At 61.0% G+C, this 26,796-nt stretch overlaps 2 protein-coding genes across 2 annotated transcripts; one reads left to right on the top strand and one right to left on the bottom strand.

Moving 5' to 3' along the window:
• The first annotated feature begins 2,677 nt into the window (after positions 1-2,677).
• Positions 2,678-15,287, top strand: LOC130708702 (aquaporin-12-like). Its single transcript, XM_057551365.1, is given in 6 exon segments — positions 2,678-3,140; positions 3,143-3,265; positions 3,336-3,531; positions 4,084-4,146; positions 5,594-5,799; positions 15,163-15,287. Coding segments are annotated over 6 exon segments (1,176 nt in total).
• A 3,803-nt stretch (positions 15,288-19,090) lies between these two features.
• Positions 19,091-23,736, bottom strand: GPR35 (G protein-coupled receptor 35). Its single transcript, XM_007184845.2, has 2 exons — positions 23,625-23,736; positions 19,091-20,024 (listed from the first exon to the last, which is right to left on the bottom strand). The coding sequence occupies exon 2, from the start codon at positions 20,012-20,014 to the stop codon at positions 19,097-19,099; it is 918 nt and encodes a 305-aa protein (XP_007184907.1). The 5' UTR covers positions 20,015-20,024; positions 23,625-23,736; the 3' UTR covers positions 19,091-19,096.
• Between the last annotated feature and the right edge of the window lie 3,060 nt (positions 23,737-26,796).

Raw genomic sequence — 26,796 nt, 5'->3', positions numbered from 1 at the left:
CAAGGCTGGCCCTGGGGGACCTTCCTGCGGGGGCAAACCTCACCCCTCTCCCCGGAGGGCGGGGGGGCCAGTCGCCTTCCCCACCTCTGGGAAAGTCCTAAACCTCCAAACTGTCTACCGGGGCAACCGAAAAAATCAGCTCCTAATCCTTCAGGCTGCGGGTCCCCACTCCCTGAGTCTGAGCTCCAGGAGGGACAGATGTTGGGTGGGAAAAAGAAAACAAGAGGGCCTGTAAGGGGTGGAGACGCGGCCCTCCGAGCAGCAAGACTGCTTCTGGTGGCAAGGCTGGAAGCCTTGGCTGGTTTCGGGCCCCAGCGTTGAAAGTGCCGTGACCTGCTCGGGGATGCGGATCCCCAAGCCGGGGCATCGCCAGGAGCAGGGCGTCTGGTGGGGAAACCAGGGATGCGGCAGGTGACAGGTTCCATCTGGGGCGTAGCCAGCCGACGAAGGTGGCCAGGCCCTGCTCTCACCCTCCACGCTCAGCACCCTCCGCAGCGCTGGGCCCAGCTGAACTCCTTGGAAGGAAATTCATACTGGTTTTGACGACCTTTTTTTCTCTAATCTTTGGTATCGCTGCCTGGGCAGGAGGGAGGGGGGAGGTGGCGGTGAGGGGTGGTCCTGCCGTCCACCGAGGGGCAGGTGGAGGACAGCAGGACAGGGATGCGACGTGGGGGAGAGAACAGCAGCTGCTGCGGGGCCTGGGGGTCCTCCAGGTGGGCACGAGGTGGGGGCTGTAGAGGTGTCACCTGTGCCCCTTTCCCGGGGGGTCCCCTGGCGGTGTTTGGACGCCAGGCCTTTGCCCTGCAGAGACCACGGCTCCTGGGCTCAAAGCCACCTCCCCTGCTCTGTCCACCCTTCTGCAGGGGTGAGGGTGGGGGCTCAGGGAGAGGGAACCCATCTCCCCCGGGCGACCCCGCCCTGCTGATGCCTCCGCCCCACTGTGCCTCGGCCCCTGCAAGGGCTGGCGGGTGACAGAGCCACGTCCCAGAGACCTGGACCTGGGTCTTCAACAGAAGGTGCCTCCGACCCCTAGCTCATTCCTCCTGCCCTGGGAGCGTCCTGCCCAGGACTCCCTACTGCCCCGGCCCGGCCCCCTCCTCCCGCTCCGGGACAGGCCTGGGAGAGGGGGCTCAGCCCAGCCCCCGGCCCCGGCCCCGGCCCCGGCCCCGGCCAGGCTCCCTCCACCCCCGGGGGCCTCCAGCCTCACTCAGCCTGTCCCCTCTGCTGGGATGACTGCTGCCTCAGGGCGGCCCAGCGGATCCAGTGCAGCCCACCCCCCCGAGTGTCTGCCCCTCCTCCTGCACATCCTGGGGTCCCTGAGGAGCGTCCGTGACCACGACCTCGGGCCTTGTGTTCTTGCAGCCTGGCCAGCGTCCAGCACCGAGTCACCAGCAGAGTCCCGGACTCCCGGTCCCTCCAACTTGAGGCCCAGCAACATGTCTCCAGGAAGGGGGTGCATTGTGGGCGTGACTGGGGTGTGGGGAGGGGGGTCACAGGGGATCCCCGCTTGCCCTGGAACAAGTTCATCACATGCTGGGAGCTGGAGGCAGCCCCTGAACTTCCCAGCCACCTGTTTTGCTCAGGACTGACTCACTGCTCTCTTAGAAATGCATGTTACGTGCCCACCCTCCAGGCAGACAAATTAAGTATAAGGTGAAGTGGGCCCATTTCTGCAGGTTCAGCTTCCAAGGCGTCCAGAGCAGCCCTGCCGGGCACCCACAGTTTCCCCACGCGGGGACTCCTGGCCCAGCATGCAGCTGCCTTCCCTGGGCAAACTGGTGTCAGCAGACCCACAGGGCAGGCGGAGCCGGGGACCTTCGTGCAGGAGGGGACACGGCTCAGGTGCAGGGAGCTGCCTGGCTGTGCCTGTGGAGCCAGGAGCCCGGTGGGTTGGGGGTCACAGAGCCCTGCCGGCTCCGACGGAGGCTTTGAGGAGCAGCGCAGGGTGGCCGAGGGGCGGGCCGCTGCTGGGGGAGTTCCTGGCCCACCTCCCGCAGGGTCGCAGAGGCGGGGCTGGTGGTGAGGGCACAGGTGTGAGGACACAGGTGCGGCGAGGGCACAGGTGGTGTGAGGGCACAGGCGCAGCGAGGGCACAGGTGTGAGGGCACAAGTGTGAGGGCACAGGTGCGGCGAGGGCACAGGTGTGAGGACACAGGTGCGGCGAGGGCACAGGTGTGAGGGCACAGGTGCGGCGAGGGCACAGGTGTGAGGGTACAGATGTGAGGGCACAGGTGTGAGGGCACAGGTGCGGCGAGGGCACAGGTGCGGCGAGGGCACAGGTGTGAGGGTACAGGTGCGGCGAGGGCACAGGTGCGGCGAGGGCACAGGTGTGAGGGCACAGGTGCGGCGAGGGCACAGGTGCGGCGAGGGCACAGGTGTGAGGACACAGGTGCGGCGAGGGCACAGGTGGTGTGAGGGCACAGGTGCGGCGAGGGCACAGGTGTGAGGGCACAGGTGCGGCGAGGGCACAGGTGTGAGGGCACAGGTGTGAGGGCACAGGTGCGGCGAGGGCACAGGTGTGAGGGCACAGGTGTGGTGAGGGCACAGGTGTGCGGGCACAGGTGTGGCGCTCCCACAGCCCCCACCCCCCGCCCTTGGGGCCGGGCCGCCAGTCCCTGACACGTCAGTCAGCTCAAGTCCCCTGCTGAGCCCGGGCCCTCTTGGAGCCTCCAGGCTGATGGCCAGTCTGAACACGTCCCTCTCCTTCTTCTTTGCCACCTTCGTCCTCTGCCAGGTGGCCAGGAGGGCGGCCAAGGCCCTGCTCCCTGGGGGCACCTACGCCCGCTTTGCCCGGGAGGTGGTGGGCGCCGCCCAGCTGGGGGCCTGCTGCCTGGAGATGCGGACGCTGGGTGACGTCGGCCCCTGGGGAGGGGGCTTCGGCCCCGACCTGCTGCTGACCCCGTTCTTCCTGCTCCTCCTGGTGCACGGGGCCGCCCTGGACGGGGCCTCGGCCGATCCCGCCGTGTCCCTGCAGGAGTTCCTCCTGACCGAGGCCTCTCTGCCCGGCACGCTGCTGGACCTGGCAGCCCAGGCGCTGGGCACGCAGGCGGCCTGTGCCCTGACGTGGCTCTACTGGGCCTGGGAGCTCAGCGACATGCGCGTCCTGCAGACCCTCATGGACGTGCACTGCGGGGGGCCCCACGCGCGCTGGTGGAGGGCTCCTGTGCCTTCCTCTTCCACCTGACCCTCCTCCGCTGCCGGAACAGTCTTCCCGTCTACGGGGTGCTGGCCGTGGCCCTGCTGGTCATCATCACGGCCTACACGGGTGAGACCTGGCTGCCCGTCCCCCGGGGCCCGTGTGGCCACCCCGCACACTCGTGCCTGTGGACACGCAGGAGAGGGGCTGCTGGTCGAGGGGCTGCAGAGTCTGGGGGTGGCCATTTCCTGGGCACCTGGTGGGGATGGCGGCCAGATGGGCTGGACACAGTGTGTTGGGCTGGGACCCCGGCCCCTATCAGGGCTGTCCTTCCTAGCTGGGTCTGTCTACACCCCCCAGCTGTCCCTGTTCATCCCTGAAGGCCTACACCTGAGGCAGGTAGGGTGGCCGGTGCAGCTTCTTCAGGGCCCAGGCTCTGGTCTGGAAGCCCCTGCACCCTCGGTCACCCCTCCTAGAGCACTCAGGGCTGCCGTTTCTTCCTCAGTCCCCTCCCCCCTCCCTCTGGGCCCCATGTGTCACCCGAGAGGTAGCCCCCCACCCCTCCCATCCCCCCTCCCCCTCCTACACCTCCCATCCCCCTCCCTTGTCTGGGTCCGTCCCCCAACCCAGGACGAGCCTCCTGACCAAGCTCTCATGGGGCTCCTCAGCCCCTGTGGAAGCCGCCCAAGGCTCTCCCCAAGGCCCAGGCCCTGCTCTGGCCCTGCCCAGGGGAGGTCCCTGATCACCGGCCATGGTCAGCTGGCCTGGGGCTGAGGGACGCTGGTGCTTCTCCACGTGACCCCTCTCGGTCCCCTCCACCCCTCTCTCCTGTTGTTTCTTCGTTAGGCCAAGTCTCTCTCCACGGTCTCTCTGTCTCTGTCTCCCCTTCTCACTGTCTCTGTCTCTCCATCTCTGTGTGTCTCTCTCTCTCTCTCTCTTTCTCTCAGAGATGACCTCCTGCAGCTGCGGGGTATGGAGAAAAGGGCTGGGGAAGAAGAGTCCATCCAGGGGTGAGAGGTCAGGACGGGTGTTGGATGTCCCTGGAGACATGGGGTCAGGGACCAGCCTTCTCCTGCGGCTCCTGGGTGAGGGCCCCCTGTGACTCCCAGAAGCTGGGGGCACCCCCTCAACTCACCCTGCCGTGGGTGCCCTTCCTTCGCTGTGCCTGTGCCGGGGCAGAGGAGCAGCAAAGGCCCATTAGCAGTGTGGCCGCAGGGCTAGGTAACGGTGCTGTCCTCAGCCACCAGATCCCAGGGATCCGGCCCCGGGGAGTCTGAGGCCCCGGGTGGAGGTCACACCCTCCCCTGCCTCTGGTCGCAGCCCCTTGTCTCCACTGAGCTCTCCACAACCTCATCAGATGGGAGTCGGGGTCCAGCGGAACTCTGGGAGCTTCCTCCCACTTCTGTCTACACGGGGTGAGCACTCAGGGAGCCTGGCCTCGGCTTCCTGGGGGAAGAGAAACAAGCGAGGGGGGCTCCTAGGCCGTTGTTACTGTTTCTAACTTCTGCTCTGGGTGCACCTAGTCCTAGGAAATGTACAAAAAAGGCCGTGTCCCCTCCTCCGCCCGGATCCCCTCCTCCAGGCCGCGTCTTCCTTTCAGCTGAGTGTTTCGGGTTTATGTCCCCCTCTGGGCTGCACGGGGATTTCTCAGTTTAGGCCCCACCTTGGGGAGGGCGCAGATCCGCTGGGTGAGACCAGCAGCAAGGTTCCACTCCGCTCTGACCCTGTCACCACTGGCCCAGAGGAGCCCGGAGGCCTCGCTCGGTGTTCTACATATGTTTCCTGACTCCAACACCAGTGTCCCCTTTGTCAATGTCGCCCAAGAGGTATGGACAACCGGGAGTTCCCCCGACAGCTCCATCCTTCCTCGGGGGATGCCCTGGTCGCGTCCTCTGCTCCCTCCGCTGGATGGGGTGGGGCGCGTCTCCCCCAGGGTCCTGAGACGGGGTCCTGGCAGGGAAATTTGAAATAAGACGTCTTGGCTCCGAGCCCCCATGATTGCCGGTTGGGCGGGGATGGAACTCTCCTGGCCCTGCCTCAGCCCCGGGCACCACAGCAAAGCACCCACAGCGAGAGGCTCGAGACCACTGGTCGCGTGCTCACCCAGCTCCCCAGCTGAGCAGCAGAAATCGGGGTGGGGGCCGTGCTGTGTCTGAGGCCGAGGACGTCCCTCCCTGACTCCCTGGCTCTGTGCTCCCCGTGCTCCCGGGCGCCCCTGGGCTTGTGGCCGCATCGCTCCCGTCTCTGCCCGTCCTCACTGTGTCTCCGCCTCTCCTCCTCCTAGAAGGACACCAGTCACACTGGCTCGGGGTCCACTCTACTCCAGCGTGACCTCATCTTCGTTTAACCACTTACACCTGCCGAGATCCTATTTCAAATAAAGTCACACTGCGAGGTTCCGGGAATGGCCTGAATCCGGTGGAACACCATTCAGGTCCGTCCTGCCTCTAACTCCAGAGCTGCCATGGCGACGTCGAAGCCGTCAGGATCCCCTCGGGAGCCGCCTGCGGAGGAGGCTGGGGGCGAGCACCCGTGGGCACGCGCCCGCTTTTGGTCCCCACGGCCTCTCTCGACCGTGATGAGGGCCCAGGCGGGCGTCCAGGGTCCTGGGACCCAGCACTTCTCCCGCAGACTTGCAGTTCTTCCTCCCAGCTTGGTGCCAGGTGAGCCCCACCTCCAGGGGGCCTGGGCTGCCACCTGCTGAAACTCTGGGGCACCCCCTGGAACACTCTGGGCGGCTCCCCGGCTTTCTGCATCGTGCCGGAGGAGCCTGCCCCCTGATTCCGTTAGCGTTTGTCTCGCCTTGTTTTCTGCTCCCCTCGCCTGATCCTGGCGGGCTGACACCGTTTCCAAAACCTCTTTCAGTCTTTTTAGAGCCGTTTCAGGAAACAACAAAACAAGGCCTTGTGCTCCATTTTCCATCTTTATCCAGAAGTTCAGTGAGAATTTGCCCTGAGGACTCGGAGGCTTGGAGGCAGCGCCCGTAGTGGTCACGGGCGGGAAGTCGGGGGTTCCCCTGTGCTGGCTGACCCCGGGCAATCACTTCACTTCTCTGGGCCTGTCCCTCCTCTGTAGCGGGGGTGGGTGGTACCAGCATCCACCTGAGGGTTAAAAGAGGTGCAGCAAGAGGGGCTGGGCACCTGTGGGTACAGGGGCCATTCTCCAGAGCCACGGTGTCCGCGGAGCAATGGCCCCTCGCTTGGAGCACCAGGACCCGAGGTGGGGCACCCGCACATCTGTCCCCGCAGAAAGTCCCTGCAGCCTCTGCACAAACCCTTCCAGGACAGAAACCGCTGCTGCCTGGGCAGTAAATTGTATCAGGAAATTAGTTCAAGAAAAGCAAATATGTGGGCAGCGCGATAAAGCATATCAGCAAGTTATTAGAATTATTCCAGGAGTTTAGAATCTCTATTTTGAAAAATGTTAACATTGCAAACCAAAATCCACAGGCTTGGAAACAAAAATTAAATTTAAGGAACCTGGCGTTAGACAGAAAAGAGCACAATTTCCACATGAAGCGCTGATGAACCAATTACTAACATGCATGACAACTTAATAATTAATTTTTCGATATAATTGAAGATACAGTGATAAAATGCACAAAGAGGTGTTTGCAATTACACACAAATTATGAGTCAGTTTCTTATATGACCTCCACAAGCTACAGGAAATATGAAAATGGCACTGTATAGATTTACATTTAAATTCAAACTGTCACAAAACTGATTTGTATGAAGAGTTAAATCTTTTTAGAAAACTTGCTCTGAAAGAATCATCAGCTCTAAATGTCCTAAAATTTATGTTTCAAAATGATTAGAAAGTATCCCAATGCTCTCACAGCCTATTCATACTCTGAACGGTCCGAGCAACAATTTCATCAGCAGAAAGATCCTTCTCAAAGTTAAAAATTGTCAAAAATGATTGCAATCCTGTATTTGCCCAGAGTGACGGATACTGCTTTCAGTTAGATTAACTGAAAATGAAGTTGCCGAATGTATAAATTTTGATTACCTAATTAAGGAATTTGCAGAAAAGGGAGACAGGAAAATCGGACGAGGGATCAAAATCTCTCATTGATAAAGTATTGTTTATTGTGCGATATAAAAGTCACACCATGTTTTTCACACTAAGTTTACATTGTAAAACAATAAAACAGCCAGTGATTTTACCAGCAAAATGGGTTTATTTAGGAGCCGCAAATAATTGCAGTTCGGGACACGCAACCATATGCGAGTCTGGTAAAGCTATGGGGAGGAAACTCTCCCATAGAGGAGAAGCGGGTTTGGGAGGGGCTGTTATAGGCAAAAAGTCCATTGGACCAAGCAGTACTCAAAAGCGGTTCTTGGAGAAACAGAACCATTCGAAACAAAGGGACTCCATACGGTACACAGAGGAATATTTTGAATATTTTTGCTGAGTTGTAAGCATTTCAAAAAAAAGAGTCACATCTCCCAGGCTTTACAGACTGGCTTTGTATGGGCTAAGGCCTTCCCCAATCAGCCTCGCTAGATTTCCAAGGGGCCCCTGAAACCTTTTTTAGGAGATGCAACCTTTCTGGGCTTGTGCGTGTAATTTCCAAATTACAGTGATCTCCTGGGTTTGTTTTTTTTCCCCCATAGTCTCGTGCTCCCTGTGGTGTCTGTCTGTGACGCCGCGGGCTCTCTGGGGCTCAGGCAGCCTCCCCGTCCTCAGGCAGCCAAATCAGGACACTAGTCCCTCAGCTGCTCTCTGGAAAGCCTGTCACCTCTGAAGTCCTCCTGCCAAGCCCGTGTGAGCCAAATCGAACAGAGCCTCTAACCCAATTTTAATTCACTGGAAGTGCAGGGACGGAGGGAGCGGGGTACAGCACCCACCTCCGGGAAGGGGTGGGGTGCACCCAGGGCGTGGGCTGTTCTACAGGAACCCTGACCTAGACTCCGAAACGCCAGAGTCACGGAAGAGGCAAAATGAACAAGCCCGGGGGGTGCGGCCATGCACTCACACACACGTGCTTACACAGGCGGTTCAGGGCGGAGCCCCCAGAAGGCCCCTCCAGCAGCCGGCCTGCCCGCGGCGTTCGTCGGGGTCTGGGCCCCGGGCTCGCCTGGCCATTGGCAGCACCTGTGCTAACCTGCGCTAAGTGGCCTGGACGCCTGCTTCTGTGGTGGAGGGCACGCACCGGTCATCATCCTGACGGGTGCTGGTTAAGCCCCTACGCTGTCCCCGTGCTGGCCACTTAGGGAACGAGCGCCGCTAACCTGCTCCAAGGGCCTTTCCTTGGTCCCCTGGCTGCGCCCTCACAGCCCCTGTGCCGGGGGCGGGAGAGGCTGGTCTGACTGCGCGGTGCCCATCGCAGCCCACGGGCCCTCCAGGGAGGAGGCGCGACGGGAAAGAGGTCAGTGGGAGGCCAGAGAGTCCGGTGCGCAGCTGAAGGAGGCCTTGGGGCTGCCCTGCTTCTCTGGGGGGAGCCCCCCAGGCGTGGGCTGCTCAGGGCCTGCTGCGGTAGACATAGGAATCGGGGGAGCCCGCTGTGGGCAGTGGGCGTTAACCGTAACCTGGCTACAGGGCGAGAGGGGTTGCCGTCTGCTGAGGCCTCCAGGCGCAGCCCAGGAGCTTCCTCGGCACCCCTACTCCTCCTAGACCCTCCAGGCCCTGATGGTCTAAACTGCCCACTTTGAAGGCAGGAAGTGATCAGGGTAGTGGCGGGAGGGGCACAGGGGGGTGCACCCCAGGGGCTGCTCTACTGGGCCTGCAGGGAGGGCCGGGCTGCCCTGCAACACCTCTGGCTTCCTGGGCTCCAGACACCAGGCTCCGGAAAGAGCTCCCCGTCTCTGGCCCGCTGCCCCTCCCTCCCCCCAGCACACCCCCACCCATCCTGGCTGTGTGGGGTGTGGGAGCCCGGCTGCGGCGAGGGAGGGGTCTTTTGGAGAGGAGTCCCGTGCCTGCATAGAGGGCCCAAAAGCACCCCTCCAGCTCCCAGAGCTTGATTTCTAAACCCATCCTCCGATCAAAGGAACCAGCACTTCCTGGAGAAATGGCTGCTTCTAGGGCTGGGGCTGGAAATACACAAGGTAAGCCTGGAGCATCTTGTAGTGCCAGGAAGGTAGGAAACCCCCCCAAACACCCACACTGGTGGGAGTATGTCAAAGGGACAAGGACCCAAATGAAAAGGTTCCCCAATGGCCAAGACTGGAACAATTTGGGCAACAACAACAACAAAAAACTACTCACAGACTTAGAAAACAAACTTACGGTTACCAAAGGGGAAAGGTGGGGGAGGGATAAATTAGGAGTTTGGGATTCACAGATACACAGTCCTATATATAAAATAGATAATCAACAAGGACCTGCTGTATATCACAGGGAACTCTACTCAATATTCTGTAATAACCTATATGGGAAAAGAATCTGAAAAAGAATGGAAATATGTATATGTATAACTGAATCACTTTGCTGTACACCTGAAACTAACACAACATTATAAATCAACTATACTCAATATAAAATAAAACTTTAAAAAACAACAACAAAAAACTGAGTCAATAACCCAAAGTATAAAATAAATATCCATGAATCCACGCTGATAAAAATAAATGATCGCATAAATAAATTAATGAGGTAGAAGAAACTCCTGTGTGGAAGAATTCCAAACTGTTGATGCAGATACTCTGCTCTCAAGGAGGGGAGCCTATCCCCCACTCCTTAGGTGTGGGCTGCGCTTAGTGACTGCCTTCCAAAGATGACACGATGGAAAGAGGGGAGAAAGAGCAACTTTCCAGTGGAGACACCTGACATGCACCACCTGCGGCAGGTGACCACGGTCAACATCCACAATGAACTATCATGCTGACAGTACGTACACGGATATGACGAGAAGAAAATAGCACTTTACCTCTGTGTCTTCCTCCCCAAGCCCACAATCCCAGTCTAATAGTGAAAAAAGGCCAGATAAATTCTAATAGAGGGACATCCTACAAAATATGTGCCCAGTACTCCTCAAAATACGTGCCCAGGTCATCAAAAACAAGGAAAGTCTAAGAAACTGTCACAGCCAAGGAGAGCCCAGGAGTTAGGACAGTTAGATGTAACGTGACATCCTGGATGGGATGCTGGGACATGAAAAGTACATTAGGTAAAACTACACTATAGGAATGAACTATGGACAGTAGTCAATAACAACAATTGATATTGCTTCGTTGATTGTACCAAATGAACCACACAAATGTAAGATGCTAATAATGGGGAAGTGAGTACAGGGCACATGGGAACTATTTATACGATCTTCTCCACTTGTCTACAAATCTAAAACTATTCTAAAAATAAATTCTACAGAAGAAAGACAAAAACAGAAGGAACAAACAGTAAATAAAAAATGAAATGGCAGAACAAAGCCCTATCATGTCAATATCCACGTGAAATGTAAATGGATCAAATATGCCCATTGAAAGAGCCTGGCAGAATGGACATGAAAACACTAAGCCACGTTGCCTTTCACAAGCTGACTTCAACCATCATCGGACAGGGAGGCTGAGAGTAAAAGGATGGAGAAAGATATGCCATGCAAACATGAACTAAAGTCAAGTCAGAGTGGCTATGTTCATATCAGATATAGACTGCGGAGCAAAGGGAATTACCAGGGACAGAGAGAGACATTACACATTGATAAGAGGGGTTAAAGGCACTAAGAAGACAAGGCAATCGTTAATGTATGTGCACCAAACCGCACAGTCGCACTAGAATCCTTCCCCGTTTCTACAAGTCTTTCTAGACTTGTATAGTTGGACGAGCTTCTCCCTCACCCCCTTTCCCTGGACCCCCCAGGAAAACAGAGGAAGCGCTCTGGGAGGAGCTGCCCGTGGCCCCTTGTGTTGAGGGTGAGCACACACCGGCCCTTTGTGTCACATCTCCCCACCGCTTAGACAGCCAGTGTTTCAATCACCTGCTCCAATTCTCCGTCAGACCATTACTCTGAAGATGAAAGTGTCTTCTCTGGTCTGAAGAAACGGAACTCGACCGAACAAACTGGTGCAAACCCTGCTGTTCCAGTTATTTGCTGGCCCTCTGAGCGCTTGCATCTACCACTGGGCCCGCAAAGCCCAGGGCACGGTCAGCATCTGCTCCTAGTGGGACCCATTTGTGGCCACCTGGGGCCATGGGGCATCAATCTGACTTGTCAGCCCTGTGGGAGCCACTGCCAGCCGGGAATCTACCCCCAGCCGTCTGCAGTCTCAGTCTCTCTCGCTGATGGACACACAGCCTTTGTTGGCCCTCTGTGCCTCAGCGGGTGCAGGAGGACCCTGTAGAGATTCAGCCCATCTCTGCAGGGCTGCAGTGCCCACATGTCCACTCATTTCATGGGTCCCTGTGGCCACCTTAGGCAAGAGCACCGGGATAGCCATTTGCCAATTCCAATCACCTCTGATCCTGGAAGGGGGTTCTTCTGTTGGGTATCGAAATGTCCTAGTTTAATGCACCCCTTAAATTTCCATAGTAATTTGCATGGGACCATCTCCTTAACAGATCAGTTTTCTGTTGACCATCTACCTGATCGTATGGCCAGGCCACTGGCCACCACCCATGAGTCAGTAAAAACTCAAACGCAGAGGCAAACAGCATGCAATTCAGCCCACTGAGCTGATTTGTTTTTACCTTCTTTGATCAGATGGTGACCATCCAAGCAGGATGCTGCCCATTCCCCTTGGAACTGCCGTCCGAAAACCGGGCAGCCCTCTGGTGGTCCGTTGAGAGCTGCTTATCGGGCACTGTCCATGCGGTAGTGGCGTCTGGCGGCTCCTCAGGGGTTCCAAAGTCAGTGCAAGGGGGAAAGAGGCTCCCTGATCGTGGATATTCCTCTGGGAGCATGCACCTGTATAAATAAGTAAATAAAATTTCCATCTTATTCTGGAGCTCTTCCGGTCACTGACCTCCCCACTGGCGGTTTCTTTGGCATCACTTAGGATGTTTCAGAATTACTTTATGTCCCTGGGTAAGAGGAGTGGTCTCAGTCAAAGCCCAATAGCTGACCAATCATCTCAGACGGAAATGTTCCGGTCCAGCATCCCAGTGGTCCCCGCTGGGTGGTGCTCACTGACTTTTACTCTAAGGCCCAGTCTGTGCTCCACATGGGGCAATAGTTCTTTTGCCTTATAGTTCAATTTGTCCTTACTGCGCTCCAGCTTCTACCGGACATAATGAAGATGGTAATCCCCTTTCGTCCATCGGGCGCCCTATACTATTTCATATTAATAACCTCTGTGGGCTGGACAATCTCACTGACCCCCATTTAGAACTCCCAATCAATGTTGGCTGAAGGGTGGGTTTACACGCCTCCTGTTTTACAGGATTAGGTAGGGGATGCTGTCCCCAGTCAGACACAGTACGTATCCCCAGAATACATCCTGCTACAGCAGATGCAAACACCTCCCCTGCAGTCTGTTCAAGCATTTCAATTTTCATCCAAAGTTTCACCTCAATCTCATCAACTCTTGCATTCCTTTCTCCTCCTAAGATCTAACGTTCGCTTCTATTGGGACTTCACCCACAGGTTTTGGAAACACAGGGCATGGGCTCTAGGTCAAGGGGTCCCAGAAATGAGTCACCTCCGAGTTGCCCCCACCTTCCCACGAGCTTCTGAAGATCTAGAACCAATAGAGATGCTTTTCCCCACTAAAATCATTTTTATTTTCCCTTAGAAGGTGAGGGCTTCCAAGTTATTCCATTTGTGGGAAGTGTAATTACAGTATCTTGTTGTCGCAAACAGGGTAATAAAATAATCCAGTACCACAGCAAGAATTTTGTTTTGTCTTCTAAAATAATTTTGATGTTTTTCTCTTTCAGTTTTAATGCTATCATCTAAGTGATCAAACAACATCTCACATGGGGACCTGATAGAATTATAATTCTTAGGATAGAGTTTTATAAATGTACCTGTTATAAATGTGAATCTTATTAGTCCCCCACTGCAGTGAGTAATAAAACAGATGCTGATTGCTGACGGAGCCTTCCTGGTGATCTCTGGCTCTGGCCTTTATGCAGGTGACCGTTTTATCAAAGGTATCGCCGCTAAATATCATGGGTGGCCATTTATCCTGACCCTCTAACGGCTTCCCCACTTCCAGGCCTCAAAGCCGACACCCCGAAACTCAAGCTTTGCCTGGGGTTCTCCAGGCCCACAACCTTCCCCGAGTCTGATGCAGAGCTGCTTTGGCATCTTGACAGGAAGATAGTGACCATTTGTGGCAATATTACATACAAATAGAGGGACCAAGGCCTGCAGTGCCTGGACCCACAGGGGCCTTGCAGCAAGTCCAGGGGATGAGATGGGAGGAGCGTTGAAAACCGCTTCTCAGAGTTGCTCACAGGGACAGTGCAGGCGGGACATGCCCTTCCCTGTCCTCTGCTCAGGTGGTGGTTTGGGGGAGTCCTCGGGATCCCAAGTCTGAAAAGGGGTGCCTGAGGGAGGCCACCCTGACCCCCATCATTCCCAGCCAGGGAACCGCTCCCAGGAGTCCTGGCCAGCCCCTGAAGATGGGGATATGGCTCAGGTTCCCGGGGAGCCCTGCCAGGGATGGGCCCCCTCCTCAGCCCCTGGGCCCCCTGTGGTCTCCAGGGCTGGGGACCTGGGCTGGGAACTAAGGCCAGACTCCGAGGGTTCGGGTGTAAGTTCAATACTTGGACGTGCCTGGGTCTCACCTGTACTCATGTCCTCAGCCCCACAAATGTTAGAGGTGACCCTGGATCCAAGGATCCCAGGATACAGGCGAGAACACTGAGGCTGGTAAGGAAGCCCCGCGAATCTGCACTCAGGCAGCCGGGCTGCGGGACCACGCTCTGGACTGCGGGACCTCGGGCTATCCTAAAGGCAGGTCAGAGCCTGCCGGCCTGGCACACTGGGCTCCCAGCTGAGGCCAACAGGGCAAAGGCGGGAGGGTCCCAGAGGCTATGGCAGGCTGGGGACAGGGCAGCTGGGGTGTAAAATCTGGAGGTGGTAGGAGAGGCGAGGGGAGATGGGCGCTCTCGCGTGTGTGCTGGCCGGGATGCAGGGAGGGGAGAGGGCAGGGGCCCAGGGCTCAGTTTTGTTCCTCTCGGGTGGCACATTTAAAGTGCTTCTCATCTAGGGGGGCTTGGAAGTTCCTGATAGACACCAGCACTTCGTGATACTATGTGCCAGGCAAACTCTAGGTGATTACCGAAGTCAAATCACTTGCCCCTTGCTATGGTCACAATGTCTGTGTGTCCCCAAAATTCCTATGTTGGAATCCTAACGCCGGATGGGATGGTACTGGGTGGGACCTTCGGGAGTTGATTAGGTCACGACAGTGGAGCCCTCAGGGACGGGATTAGCGCCCTTATGAAAAAGATGCCGGGGATCTCCCGCATCCCTTCCATCATGTGAGGACCCAGCAGAAGACGGTGGTCTGGGAACCAGGAGCCGGCCCCACCAGCACCCGGACCCAGTGGATACTGATGTCGGGCTCCGTTTATAAACCACCCAGCCTGTGGTTCTGTTACAGCGCCCCACCCGCCTCGGCAGACTGGGACAGTCCTACAGGAAGGAGTCAGGGCCGAGGGACAGCGGCAGGCAGGACAGACCCATGACCCGAGCTGCCTGTGTGCCCCCGGCTGGGTCTCTGTTGAGCATGCTATCCTCACCCTGTTGATCTGGGTCGCAGTGCAGAATTCACATTCCCTTCGTAAATTAACTTTAACCAAACCTTAACCAGAGCTGGACACAGCTGCGTAGTGAGAGGCAGGTGAGGCGGGAGGCAAAGCCCCGGCCCTCCTCCCCCTCCCCACCAGCGCCGGGAGCCTCCCCCGGGCTCTTTTCCTGGAGCCTGAACCGTCTTTGGGGAGGGAAGAGGGGTTGCACCAGAGGCCCCCAGCCCCACAGGGCGCGGAACCTCCTAGGAAAGGAGGGGAGTCGGCGGGGCGGGGCGCTAAGGGGCGGGGCCCTGGGCATGGGCCGGGCCTGGCGCCGAGGGGCGGAACCTGGAGGGGCGGGGACGTGGGCGGCTCCGGTGGCCTGGCCCCGCCCCTCCTCGCCGAAGCTCCGCCCCCGCCCGCCAGGGCTGTCCTGTCCAGCCTGTCCCTGCCCCGTGCGGGGCGCCGGGCTGGGACCAGCAAGTTGAGCATCGCGAAGGACAGCGATTCCGGCCTCCAGTCCAGCGTGTGAGGCGCAAAGACTGCAGAACCGGTACCTGCAGGGGTGGGGGTGGGGTCCGGGGTGTCCTTGAGAAGAGACGGAACCTAGCGTGACCCCTTGGGCAATCCCTCCTGGTCACGGAGGGTCACTCCGCTGCCTCTCCCTGCTCCCTGCTTCCTTCTGGCCCTCCCACCCCTCCGCACTGGAACCAGGACACCGCGACTCCTGGAGGCCCCCTTTCTTCCTCCTTAGCCACGCCCCTCTAGAGTGTCCCACTGAGTCCCGTGTTGCCCCTCCTCACGGTCGGAGCCCTCATCCTGGCCAACATCTGCCCTTGCCACCCTGGCCCTGGCCACCCCTCCCTTGGACCCCCCAGAGCAGAACGAGGAGGGGCCAGCACGAAGAGCGCCTCCCGGCTCCTCTGACACAAACCCTCCCACACCTTCAGAACGCCCATGAGCCCTGCATCCCCCTGCAAGGCCCCATGATCCTATCTGGCCCACTTCCCAGCTTCTCTCCTCCCCACTCCCTCCATGTGAGGCCTCGGAACGCAGCCCTTGAGGCTCCAGGGTGCACGTTTGGGGTCCAGTGCCTGTCACGGGGCTGGTTTTATCTCTACTTGCTGATGAATAAGTCAACTCAGGTCTGGCCCTCCGGGGGTCACTCGCAGCTCAGGGTCGTCTTCCAAGGCGCTGCCCCTTCACGATGACACGGCGGTGCCCCCTTCAGGAACCCCCTCCCCGCCCACTGGTGGTCACGATTGGACCCCGTGGGGCGGACTTCATGCCCTGCAGTTTCCAGAGCGGGGGATGCCGGGCCAGGGCCACACCTCCTTCTGCCGGCCAGCTGCCACTCTGGCCAGCAGGCAGCCCCGAGAGGAGACGGGGGCAGGGGCTGTGGCCGTGATCTTGGCACCCCGAGAAGCTCTGCACTTGAGCCGAGGACAGGACAGCTGCTCTTGACCTCCTCGGCACTGGAGCAGCGGCCAAGGGCACTGATGCCGCCACCGGCCTTGGCCACATAAACAGCCTCTTTGAGGAGCCCGCTGACGGGCCATCTGAAGCGTCCCTGTGCCTGGGCCCAGAGCAGTGTACCCAGGGGCCAGAGGTACCCCCCCCCCACCTCACCAGAGCAAGTGCGGGAGGGGGCAGGTGAGCAGCTGCCGGCGGTCAGTGTGGCCGGGGCAGCCAGGTGAGCCTGGACCTCCTGGCAGCGGAAGACCCCGGGGCCAGGCCATGGGTGGGGCACCTGCATGGGCGGAGGGGGGTTTACCAGCAGACCACGCTGACCAGGTCCAGGGCCCTGCTGCTTTGTTTCAGTGCCAGGAAGTCTGTCTCCCTCAGGTTGAGGCTGGTGGCCAGGCAGGAAAGCAGGTCTGGCTTGGGACACTGCCCTGCCTGCGGCCTGTCCGCCCTCATTCTGCATGAACACATCTCCCTGTGTGGCTGGGGTGGCCAACGAGGGGCCTGGGTCTCCCGCTCCTTCTTCTGGTCACCTGGTCACCTGAGGTTGTCAGGAGAACCCACCGCTACTGCCCCGGCCCCAGTTTGGGGGTTCTGGGCTCTAGCACGAGTCCTCAGGATGGTCGCCTTCCTGGGCTTCTTAGCGCAGGTGTTTGTGCTGATCCAGTCATTTGATTCCAAGCCAGGTCCTCTGGCCCCAGTGGAGTTGACACATCCTGAGATCCATGACGATCTGGGCATAGCAGGGTCCCCCGGAGCTTCCCCTCAGGCCGCGCTGAAATGACACACCTGCTCCTGTAGGTGTTGACCTAGGAGACACTCTGCAGGACCTCGCACGGGGCGTCCTCCCGGGCCTGGGGACAGGATCCGTCCAGCTCAGTAGCAGCGGGCGGTCACCACCACCTGGTTGACCACTTGATGCGGGTCTCTGCCCACCTACGCCGGCAGTGGCAGAACACACAGCACGCCGGCCCGCTGAGGGCAGACCCAGCGCCGTGAGGAGGCAGACGGAGACACTGGTCACCACCTGGACAAGACACTCCTGCCCGTACCGCAGCCATTGGAGTCGTTCCCGGGGACAGCGGCCACAGACACCGAGGCCAACGGCCTGGGAGGGGGTGGGAAGATGGTGGGAGCTTCAGCGGGCTCAGGGCCAGGACTGCCCCGGCTGGGTTCAGCTTCACCTGGGCCAGGGAGGGAGAGGCTGCCGCCTTTCTCTTCCCCTCCCCCAGCCCCTCCAGCTTTCTCTCCCTCTCTCCCCCCGACTTCCAGTGCCAGCCCCAGGGCTCCCGAACAACCTGGGTCAGGGTGCCCCCTCACCTAACCTCAGGGGGTTCCACCAAGGCCCCCTCCAGCCTGTGGACCCGCCACCTCCCCTGCCCCGCCCCATGGGACGAGGGGCCCCAGCCCTTGGCCTTGTGCCTGGGCATGGACCGTGGCATCCTTCCAGGCAGGGGGCTCTGTGGGGGGTCCTTTCTGGACCTCTCCACCCAAGGCTTCCGCTCAGTCCAGGACCTTTGCCGGTCCGCACCTCTGCCCAGTTACCCTGTCTGCCCAGGCCACGTGGCCCCTTGTGAGGTCCATCCTCCTGCGGCCCTAGGCGTGGGGTCCCCAGACTCCTGGGCAGGCAGAGCTGGCCCCCGGTCCTTCCTCAAGAATCCAGGACACCCACCTGCTCTCGGGGACCCTCTGAGGGACCAGGAGGGCTCCCAGGCCAGCCGTTGGGGCTCCCGGTCTGCAGGAGAGCATGAGGGCCTGGCGCCTCGGGGAGACCAGGCTGACCTGTCGTCTCTCTCTGTTAGCCTCTCTGTCCCTCCTCTCCGGCTCTGCCCTCGTGCTCTCTCCTCATCCTCCTCGGATGCCCGTTCTCGCTCTGCTTAATGTCTTCCTCACTCTCGTCTCTGGCCCGTCCTTCTCTCCTCCCGTCCCCATCACTCTCCCCCCGTTGTTTTCTGTCCCCGCTCCCCCTTTCTTTCCTCCACACTTCCCACCCCCAGGCTCTCTCACCACCCCCATTCCCTCTTGCCTTCTCCTCATCTGTCTCTCATTCTCTCCCATCTCTCACTTTTTCTCTATTCCAGAGACTGTCTCTGGCTACAGGGCCTCCTAACGCCCCAGGCTGAGGCAGAAGATGGCTCATGGGGCTCCTCCCACCTCTGGCCCTTACAGACGCTTGCTCGTGTCACCTGCCAGACACAGAAGTTAACTGTCCCCTCCGCCCCTCCTTACACTTGGACTGAGAGCTCAGGACCAGCTGCCTAACTCAGGCGTGGCCCGGGCCTGGGACTGACAAGGCAGATGTGAACCAGCCCTCCATGGCGGCCAGCGTGGCCCCTCCAGGAACTGCCAACAGCCCCGCCAGAGCTCCAGACGGATGGGGAGTGGGCAGGGGTGTGAAGCAGGTGGCAGGGCCCGAGGAGAGCCCCCAAGTGGAAAGCTCTAGAAAGTTACCTGGGAAGATGCCCCCAGGCCCCCCACCTCCCACTGTGTGAGTGTGGGTGGCACACACAGAGCCTTGGTGGAGAGCTTTATTCCAGCCCCTGCGGGGCAGCAGCAGAAAGCTGGCCATCAGAGCTTCCCAGCACCCAGAAGGCCCCACCCTCCAGCGCCCCAGATGTACCAGGCTCCGGGTGCAACAGATGTGCAGCCGCACCCAGGGTCCCTGGGGTTGGCCTCGCTCAGGCCTCGTCCTCCTGCCCTCCTCCCTGTTCCTCTTCGGCCCCAGGGGTAGGGGTGTCTCCTCCCCAGGTTCCGTGCCTGGGTTGTTCTGCCCACCTGGGCCTCCTGAAAGTGCCCCCAGCCCCGTCCCGGAACTCCTCGTCTCTGCTCACAGGTCCCCGCCTCGGCAGCGCCTCCCAGGAGCCCGTGGCCCGTCTCCTAGGCCAAGGTCACACACAGCGAGTCCTGGCTCTTGTGGGCCTTGGCCCTGGCGGGGAGGGCAGTCAGCGCAGAGGCTTCCTGGAACTCCTTGGCCATGAAGTAGTAGCAGATGGCGTCCAGGCAGCAGTTGGCATCTGAGAGTCTGCTAGTGATCTGGAGGGCAAGATGGATGGCACAGGTGTGCAGGCCCATGGCCATGCGCACCGTCAGCACCACGTGGAAGGGCAGGTAGCAGACCACGAACACGGCCAGGTTCGCCAAGACCATGCGGGAGGCCTTCCGGGTGGCTTCCTCCTGGCCCGCGTCGGCGACTGGCCTCTGGGCCAGGGCGGTCACCACCTGCAGAGAGCAGAAGACCAGCACGGCCAGCGGCAGGTAGAAGCCCAGCAGCGAGAAGACCACGGTGTAGGAATTCTGCCCGGAGCGGCTGGAGAAGCAGAAGCCGCCGTCCTGCATGTCCAGGAACCAGCGAAGCACCAGGGAGCCGAGCACCAGCACCCAGAGCACGGCACACACGGCCACGGCCTGGCGCGGGGAGCGGAGCCCGCGGGCTCGCAGCGGGTGCCGCACGGCCACGTAGCGGTCCACGGCGATGGCCGTGACCAGGCTGATGCTCATGTACCTGTTGGCCAGGTAGATGCCCTGGGAGAGCTGGCAGAGTGGCGTGTCTGTGGTGCTGTTCAGGAAGTGCAGAAAGAAGGGCAGGGCGCACAGCAGGCACAGGTCAGACACGGCCAGGTTGGCCATGTAGACGCGGGTCTCCGTCCAGCGCAGCAGGCGGCAGCACAGCACCCGGAGCGCCAGGCCGTTGAGCAACAGACCCAACACCAGGAGCCCGCCCATGTAGGTGAGGAAGAGGTACTTGGCCGCCTGGGGCCCGGGGAGCTCCCTGGAGCCGCAGGTACTGTTGTTCATGGTCCTGGGGCTGCAGGAGGGGAGCAGGGCGTGAGGCACGCAGGCCGGGAGGGGAGCCTGGGCCCGCCCACCTCCGGCCAGGGATGCAGGCGGCGAGCGCCCACCCCGCAGTCAGGAGCCCCCAGTTCACCTTTCCAAAGAAGAAACCGAAAGGAGCTCTGAGGCACCCTCCCGGCCACCCCCCACCAGCTGGGTGGGCGGGGAAGCCAAGGCCTTCAGAGGCCCGTGGGCCCAAGGTGGCACAGTGAGCGGGCGCAGGGCTGGACCCAGCTCCCCTTCCCCTCTCCCGAGCCCTCGTCTGCAAGGACCTGCCTGCCGCCGGGCAGAAAGGAAGGCGGGAGCCCACCGCCCACCTCCAGTCCCAGCCGCCCCAACTCCGCCAGCTCTCAGATCCCAGGGACCCTCACTCTGCCAGCTCTCGGGAGGGGGGGGGCCGAGGGGGCCAGCCTCGCCCCAGACCCAGTACCATTCTCACAGGGTAGGGGGACGCTCAGAGGCGACTCCAAGACAGGCCAAGGACAAAGCCCAGGGCCGCCTACTGCCACCTCCACCGGCTCGGCACACCCAGCTGCAGGTGGTGCCCGAGTGTGACCCACACCTGCACCTCGGTGGGCTGGCATCTGCCCCACCTGGCCTTTCCTGGCTGCTGAGGCTCAGGACAGCAGGGTCCGTGGCTCAGTCAACCAGCTCTCCAGAAAGCTCCAGAACTCCGTCTCCCTCCTCCCTCCCTCCCTCCTCCCTTCCTCCCTCCCTCCCTCCAGTCCTTTATCCTCTTCCTGAGGGCACAGTGGCTGCGGCCACCCCAGGCACCAGCCTCCCTCCCTCCCTCCGAGACCCTCCCCAGCCCTCTGCCCTGAGGTCCCACTTAGCTTGGCCTGAGACCCCCTCTGGGGTCGGGGGTCCCCTTGAGCTCCCTGCAGTCAGGGACATGAGGGCAGCCCTGCTCCTCCAGCTGCAGGCCCGCGGCACAGAGCCGGCCTTAGGGTGGCACTGGGCGTCGCACACCCTGTCATCAGCAGAAGCACCCGCGTGCCCTCACCCTCCATGCCTCTCGCTCCCCTGGACATGCTCTGTGACACCGCCCAGGACTGCTGGGGTCAGCGGTCTGACATTCCGGCCGTGGCAGATGGTGCAAAGGTCAGGCTCCGGCTTCACCCTGAGCCGGGCAGCACCCAGGGGTGCTGGTGTCAAACGTGTGGGACCACGGAGCACGCATGCGTGAGTGGCGCACGCCCCCCAGACCCCCTGCCGTCCCCCCACCTTTGTTTCTCTGGCTGGAAGGGCCAGGAGGGGTGGGGTGGGAGTGGCCTTCCTTCCCCCATGAGCACAGGCCCTCTTGGGGGCTCGCTGACCTTTAGGCGAGGTAGGGAAGGGGGTTCAGTCCACTCAGGGGAGGGCCCACAGCCAGGTTGGTGGGTTCTGCTCCGCCCGCCCCCTCCGCACAAGGAAGGGAAGAATCATCCAGAGCCCAGCGGCCGCAGTGTCAGGTTCACTGGTGCCTGGCCGGGGGTGCCCGTTTCCTCAGCCACGGCCCCCTGGGAGCCTCCAGGCCACAGTCCCCTAGGGAGGCGGGAGCGCCGACTGTAGCCAGAACAGAAGTCTTCCACCAATTATCCCGTTCCATCTCTGCTGAATTTTAAACGGCACGTTCGCCAGCAATTAAATTTTCATGGACCCTTTCACTGTGTATGAAATCTCTACAGCCCCTAAGGAGCCTCTCTCCTCGTTTCTGCAGGATTCTGCTTGTTCTCTCCCTGTTCTGAGCGACACGTCACTCTGCACAGGTTCTGTGACCCCCAGACCCACGCAGGCAGTCTCCTCAGACCCCGGAACCCACTGGAACAACTGCTGGGTTCCTCCCTTCCTGTCCGCCTGCCCTGCTGGCCGCAGCCAGGCCAGCTGTGTGTGGCAGCCCCAGCCCAGAACCCTCGGAGCCTGCTGGGAATATCCCCCGGTTCTGCAGGCCCAGCTGCCACAGGGGGTCCCCCCCCGAGCTGGGTGCAGGGCCTGCCCCTCGCGACTCTGGCCAGCGGTGCCCGCAGCAGTGGATGCTTGCTGTCCCTTCTGGGTCACCCGCGGCCCAGGGCACTGCCTGGGCGGGAGAAGAAGGAGGCGGGCCTGTCCCCTCCCTCGATGCCCTCCACTCAGACGGCTGCCTAGGGTCTGGGCCCCGGTCCACACACCTGGGGGCGTATAACTTTCAGTGTAGCCTCAGTGTGGCCCAATATTTTGTGCAGGAAAGTTACAAAATCTAACTGCAGTCTTTCAATTTTCCCTTTTATAATAAAACAAACCAACTGTCGGGAGAAGGACACCAGCTTGGCCAGAGTCTCAAGGGGCACGTGAGACGTTGAGGAAGTGCCTTGCTCATGGTACCTCATCTCTGTCCTGCAGGGTGAGAAAGGTCGGGGGGTCAAGTCCCAAGGTCCGGCTCAAATAGCATGGGGTCCCCAGAAGGCACGGCAACCAGTTCAGGTCCCTGCTTGTGCCAGGCGAGGGCATGGGCCCCTCTGTGGAGAACAGGGACGCCAGCTGGCCTCCCGCTTGGATGTACAGACCTGTCACCTCCCACAGACACTGTGCAGCCATTGCCCCGTGGCGGCTAGGGCCCCTCGCAGCACGGCCGGCGCTCAGCCCGCTCGGCTGTCAGGGGCCCTCTGCCAGTTCCTGCTGGGGGAGGCTGGCCCGAGGGGTAGGAGTACCTCGGGGTGTCACTTCCTGCTCCAGGGGTGACAGTGAGATCAGGCTGCTTCCCCTGCGAGACGCAGGAAGCCGCCCTCTGATTATGCGCTGAGATACCTTTGCTGTCAACTGGAGATAAGTCTGCTCATGTCTGGGAGGTCTGAGCACAACACAGCCTCCCGCCAGCCCCCCCTGCTGGCCCCCCAAGGAACCCCGCAGACTCCCTGAATGGGATCTGGGGCAGAGAGTGGGCGCAGACCCCCGTTGCCTGGGCACCATAGAGACCTCTGGAGCTGGGACCCCACTTTAGAAATAGCCCAGGATCCAGGACAAGTTTCACAAAGCAGCGCTCACTGTGCTAGGAAAACCCCACTCAGACACCTCCTCTTCCAGCTTCACATGCTTGTCTCAACCCACGGATACATTTCAGAGACTTGAATGAGGTGGGATTCCAGGCCCTGGGAGACACCCTAAGTTCCTCTGCACTGCTGTCCACGCTCATGCCCCCTTTCTAGAACATCACCTCCCGCAGAGCTCCTCCATCAGGACACTCTGCTGAGGTTCAAACCCTATCCCAGCTCCCACCTGCTGAGACCCCCATGCCAGCCCCCACCTGCTGAGACCCCATCCCAGTCCCCACCTGCTGAGACCCCCATGCCAGCCCTCACCTGCTGAGACCCCCATGCCAGCCCCCACCTGCTGAGACCCCCATGCCAGCCCTCACCTGCTGAGACCCCCAAGCCAGCCCCCACCTGCTGAGACCCCATCCCAGCCCTCACCTGCTGAGACCCCCATGCCAGCCACCACCTGCTGAGACCCCATCCCAGCCCTCACCTGCTGAGACCCCCATCCCAGCCCTCATCCTGCTCTGAGACCCCCATCCCAGCCCTCATCCCGCTCTGAGACCCCTGGCCCCAGGGGCACTGACCTGATGGCACTGACCTGCAGTCAGCCTTGGTTTTCCTCCTGAGCTGCCGAAGCCTTTGCAGGTGCTGCCTGATGGGGGTGGTGGGGAAGCAGGGCTGGGGTGAGCCGGTCCCCCTGACTGCACCCCTCCCTAAAGTCGGCAGGCGGTGGGCGGGCTGATGACAACAGAGTTGGGGTGGTGGGGCTCCCCACCACCTGCACCAGCCCCACCCCAGGGCTGCCTGGGGGAGTTTCTGGGAGAGGAAGTGGGGTGCCAGAGGCCTCCTGTGTCAACACCTCCAGAGGAGCGGCGTGCTTGCTAAGACAGAGCATCCGCTCTGGAGACGCCCGAGCTAGCGGGTCCAGACCACTGGGCAGCGGGCGGCATCCTCTCCCCGTCGTCTCTGGCCTCTCTGGACGGTGCGAGCCTTTCCCAGGGCTGAGCCCCGTGGCTGCGGTCGGTGCCCACACCCCACCCCGGCACGCTGGCAGGAAGGCCTGCACCTTCGCACGCACCACGCCCACGCTGACGCTGACGCGGTGACCGCCGGCACACGTGGGCTTCTTGCCGCTCGGCTCCAGCCGCTGGCTCGTCCACCAGATGCACCTCATCACACCCACCTCCTCAGGGGCCTTCCTTCCAGACCGTCCCTCCCCTGGTCTAGAGTGTTCTCCTCCCCCGCTCCGCCAGGCCCTCCCGGGGTTGTTCTCTTCTCCCCACTCTGAGCTCAGGGCTGGGAGACCCTGCTCAAAGGGCTATTCCCGCCCCCTGCAGAGCCCACCTCCTTGGGTCCCGCAGCACCTGACCTCAGCACCTCTCTCTGCACAGACTGCGAGGGGCTGGGGAGAGCTCCGACCCCAGCCCTGCCCGTTTCCACAGGTGGAAACTGAGGCTCCGAGAAGGGGAGTGGCTGGCCCAGGCCTCCTAACCCTGGGACCAGGGACCCTGCCCAGAGGCCCCTGAGGCGGGGCCTGGGCTCCACCCTCCAGACCCAGGCCTGAGGGTCCCACCGTGGGCTCCTCCCCTGCCTTGCCTCCTCTCTGCCCGTCCCCTGGCCCCCAGTCTCCCCAGCTTCCTCCGCCGGCCCGTTCCTAGCCTCCCACCCTGCCTGGTGTCCTCCACAGGGCTTCCCCTGAATGTCTCCTGTGTCCTTGTTCTGGCCAGTGGCTGGGACCCCACCCACTCTTGCGCATAGTAGGGCCTCAACAAATCCCATTAACCGGTCAGCAGGGGCCCCAACCGGAGAATCCAACTGGGTGGCCAGTGCCAAGGAACAAGCAGATTCTTGGCCCATAGCGGGTGGGCGCTCTGTAAACAGGAGTGGCCGCAGGCTCAGAACCCTGTCGGCCGGGAGTGGGATGGAGCACCTCTCCCCACCATCCTGCCCCACGGCCCTTCCCTCTACTGGCCCTTCGGCCAGCTCCCTCCCAGTGGAGGGAGCTGGGGCGGCTCAGGGCAGGCCCAGTCCCACTGGATCCCCGGGGCTCCGAGAGGCCTGGCCCATTCTCGCTGCCTGCTGGTCTCAAACCATAAAGGACCCTCCTCAGAGAAGGACCGGGAAGGACCCCGCTCCTGGCACCCACCGTGGAGCCCCCGGAGCCTCGGTGCTCAGGCTCAGACAGAGCCCCCCGCGCCTCGTCCCAGCACCCTCCTCTCCTGCTTTGCACCTGCTAGGGAGCCCACGTGGCAGGCCCGTGGGTGGTGGCGGGCCAGGCGCAGGTCTGAAGGAGGGTCTCTCCTGCCCCTTCCTCCCGGCCCCCCGCCCCTCTGAACGTTTGGGGTTTGAGAGAAAAAGGCTGCTGGCAACAGCTGTAGCTGGGAGATACGCTCACAAGGGTGGAAATTGGCATCGCTACCCTATCTAGGTGAGCCTCCCTTTGAGGGAAGTGCCCCCCGGGAGGCGGAGTCGCTCCAGCGGAGGCTGTGGACGTGGCGCAGGGCCCCTACCGCACCGCCACCCGGGAACCCCACTGCTTCCGGGAGCCCCCGCATCCTCACCTCGGGTGGCAGCGAGGCCCCTGCCGTCAGTGTCCAGGAGGGGACAAAGCCCTGAGAGTGGGGGATTCAGGATGCTGGCCTAGAAAGAGGACGAAGGACCCTGAGGACACCCAGGTGGGGTGTCCTGAGCCGGGCAGTGCGGCCACTGGCCAAGGGCCTTGACCCACCCAGGCTGTCCTCCCCAGGCTACACTCTGTCCACTCCGCCCTCACTCTACACTACGGTCTGCCCCTCTTCTGTGCCCACCCTCGCTGCCCCACGCGTGGGCAAACGTGCTGGACACAGCTGGCGGGGGGCGGGGGCGGGGGAGATGGCCCAGGTGAGCGTGCCCAGGTGAGCGTGCCCAGCACGGGGGGCGCGTGCACTCACATCGCGAGGCTTCACAGAGGGCAGGTCAGGACCTGGAGGCTTCTTGAAGGAGGAGGCCCTGGAGCTGGACCTGGAAAGTGGGAGGAGCGGGGAGGGGGAGGGGCTTCCTGGAAGATGGAAGGGCGCGAGCAAGGCCTCGGCCCTGGGAACAGAGGCTGGAGATGGAGCCCACAACCTCTCTTGCACAATCCCCAGCACAGCTGGGCGGAGGGGGAGCTTGACTGCCCGCAGGGAGATGTGGCCATTGGTGCAGGCAGAGGGGGACCCTGTGCAGCCTGACGGGCGGGCCGGGTGGAGGCTGGTCTTCCATCGCGCCTCTCAGCCTGAGGCAAAGGAATGCCGGTCCCACCACCCTGCCTTTAATCTAATATGCTGATTCTTTGTTCATCGTGGATTCTGCATTATCTCTGATGTATTAAAATATTGCACTGAAGGACAGTTTATCTTGATTACTGACTTCTGTGGGGCCTCTTAGATGTGCCGAGGCCGAGGCCGAGGCCTCACTTGCCTCACCCTGGCCCCAGCCCTGGCCCAGGCGCCCGGCCGGGGTGGGCGACGGGGGGCACCCGAGGGCCCTGGGCCCTGGGCTCAGCCTTGGGCCTGGCATCCCTGCGAAGCTGAGAGAGAAGGCGTGGACTTCTGTCACTGCAGGCACTTCCTGTTCCCCTCTTCTCGGAAACCAGGCCTGGGAAACATCCCTCCCGCCTCCCACTGGTTTGGCCAAAAGCCAGCCTGGGGGCCCTGTTATCTGCCCCTGCTATCACCGTAGTGGGGCAAGGCGGGGGTGGCTGCAGGATGCCACGCGGGGGAGTGGAGGAGGATGGGG

This window comes from Balaenoptera acutorostrata, chromosome 8 (assembly GCF_949987535.1).
Source record: "Balaenoptera acutorostrata chromosome 8, mBalAcu1.1, whole genome shotgun sequence".
Taxonomy (NCBI): domain Eukaryota; kingdom Metazoa; phylum Chordata; class Mammalia; order Artiodactyla; family Balaenopteridae; genus Balaenoptera; species Balaenoptera acutorostrata.
Note: the sequence above shows the minus strand (reverse complement) of the source record. Positions and strands in the feature narration are given on the sequence as shown.

Bases quoted from the DNA above. Each gene is read 5' to 3' on its own strand.
- GPR35 (XM_007184845.2), bottom strand. From the start codon at position 20,014: ATGAACAACAGTACCTGCGGCTCCAGGGAGCTCCCCGGGCCCCAGGCG.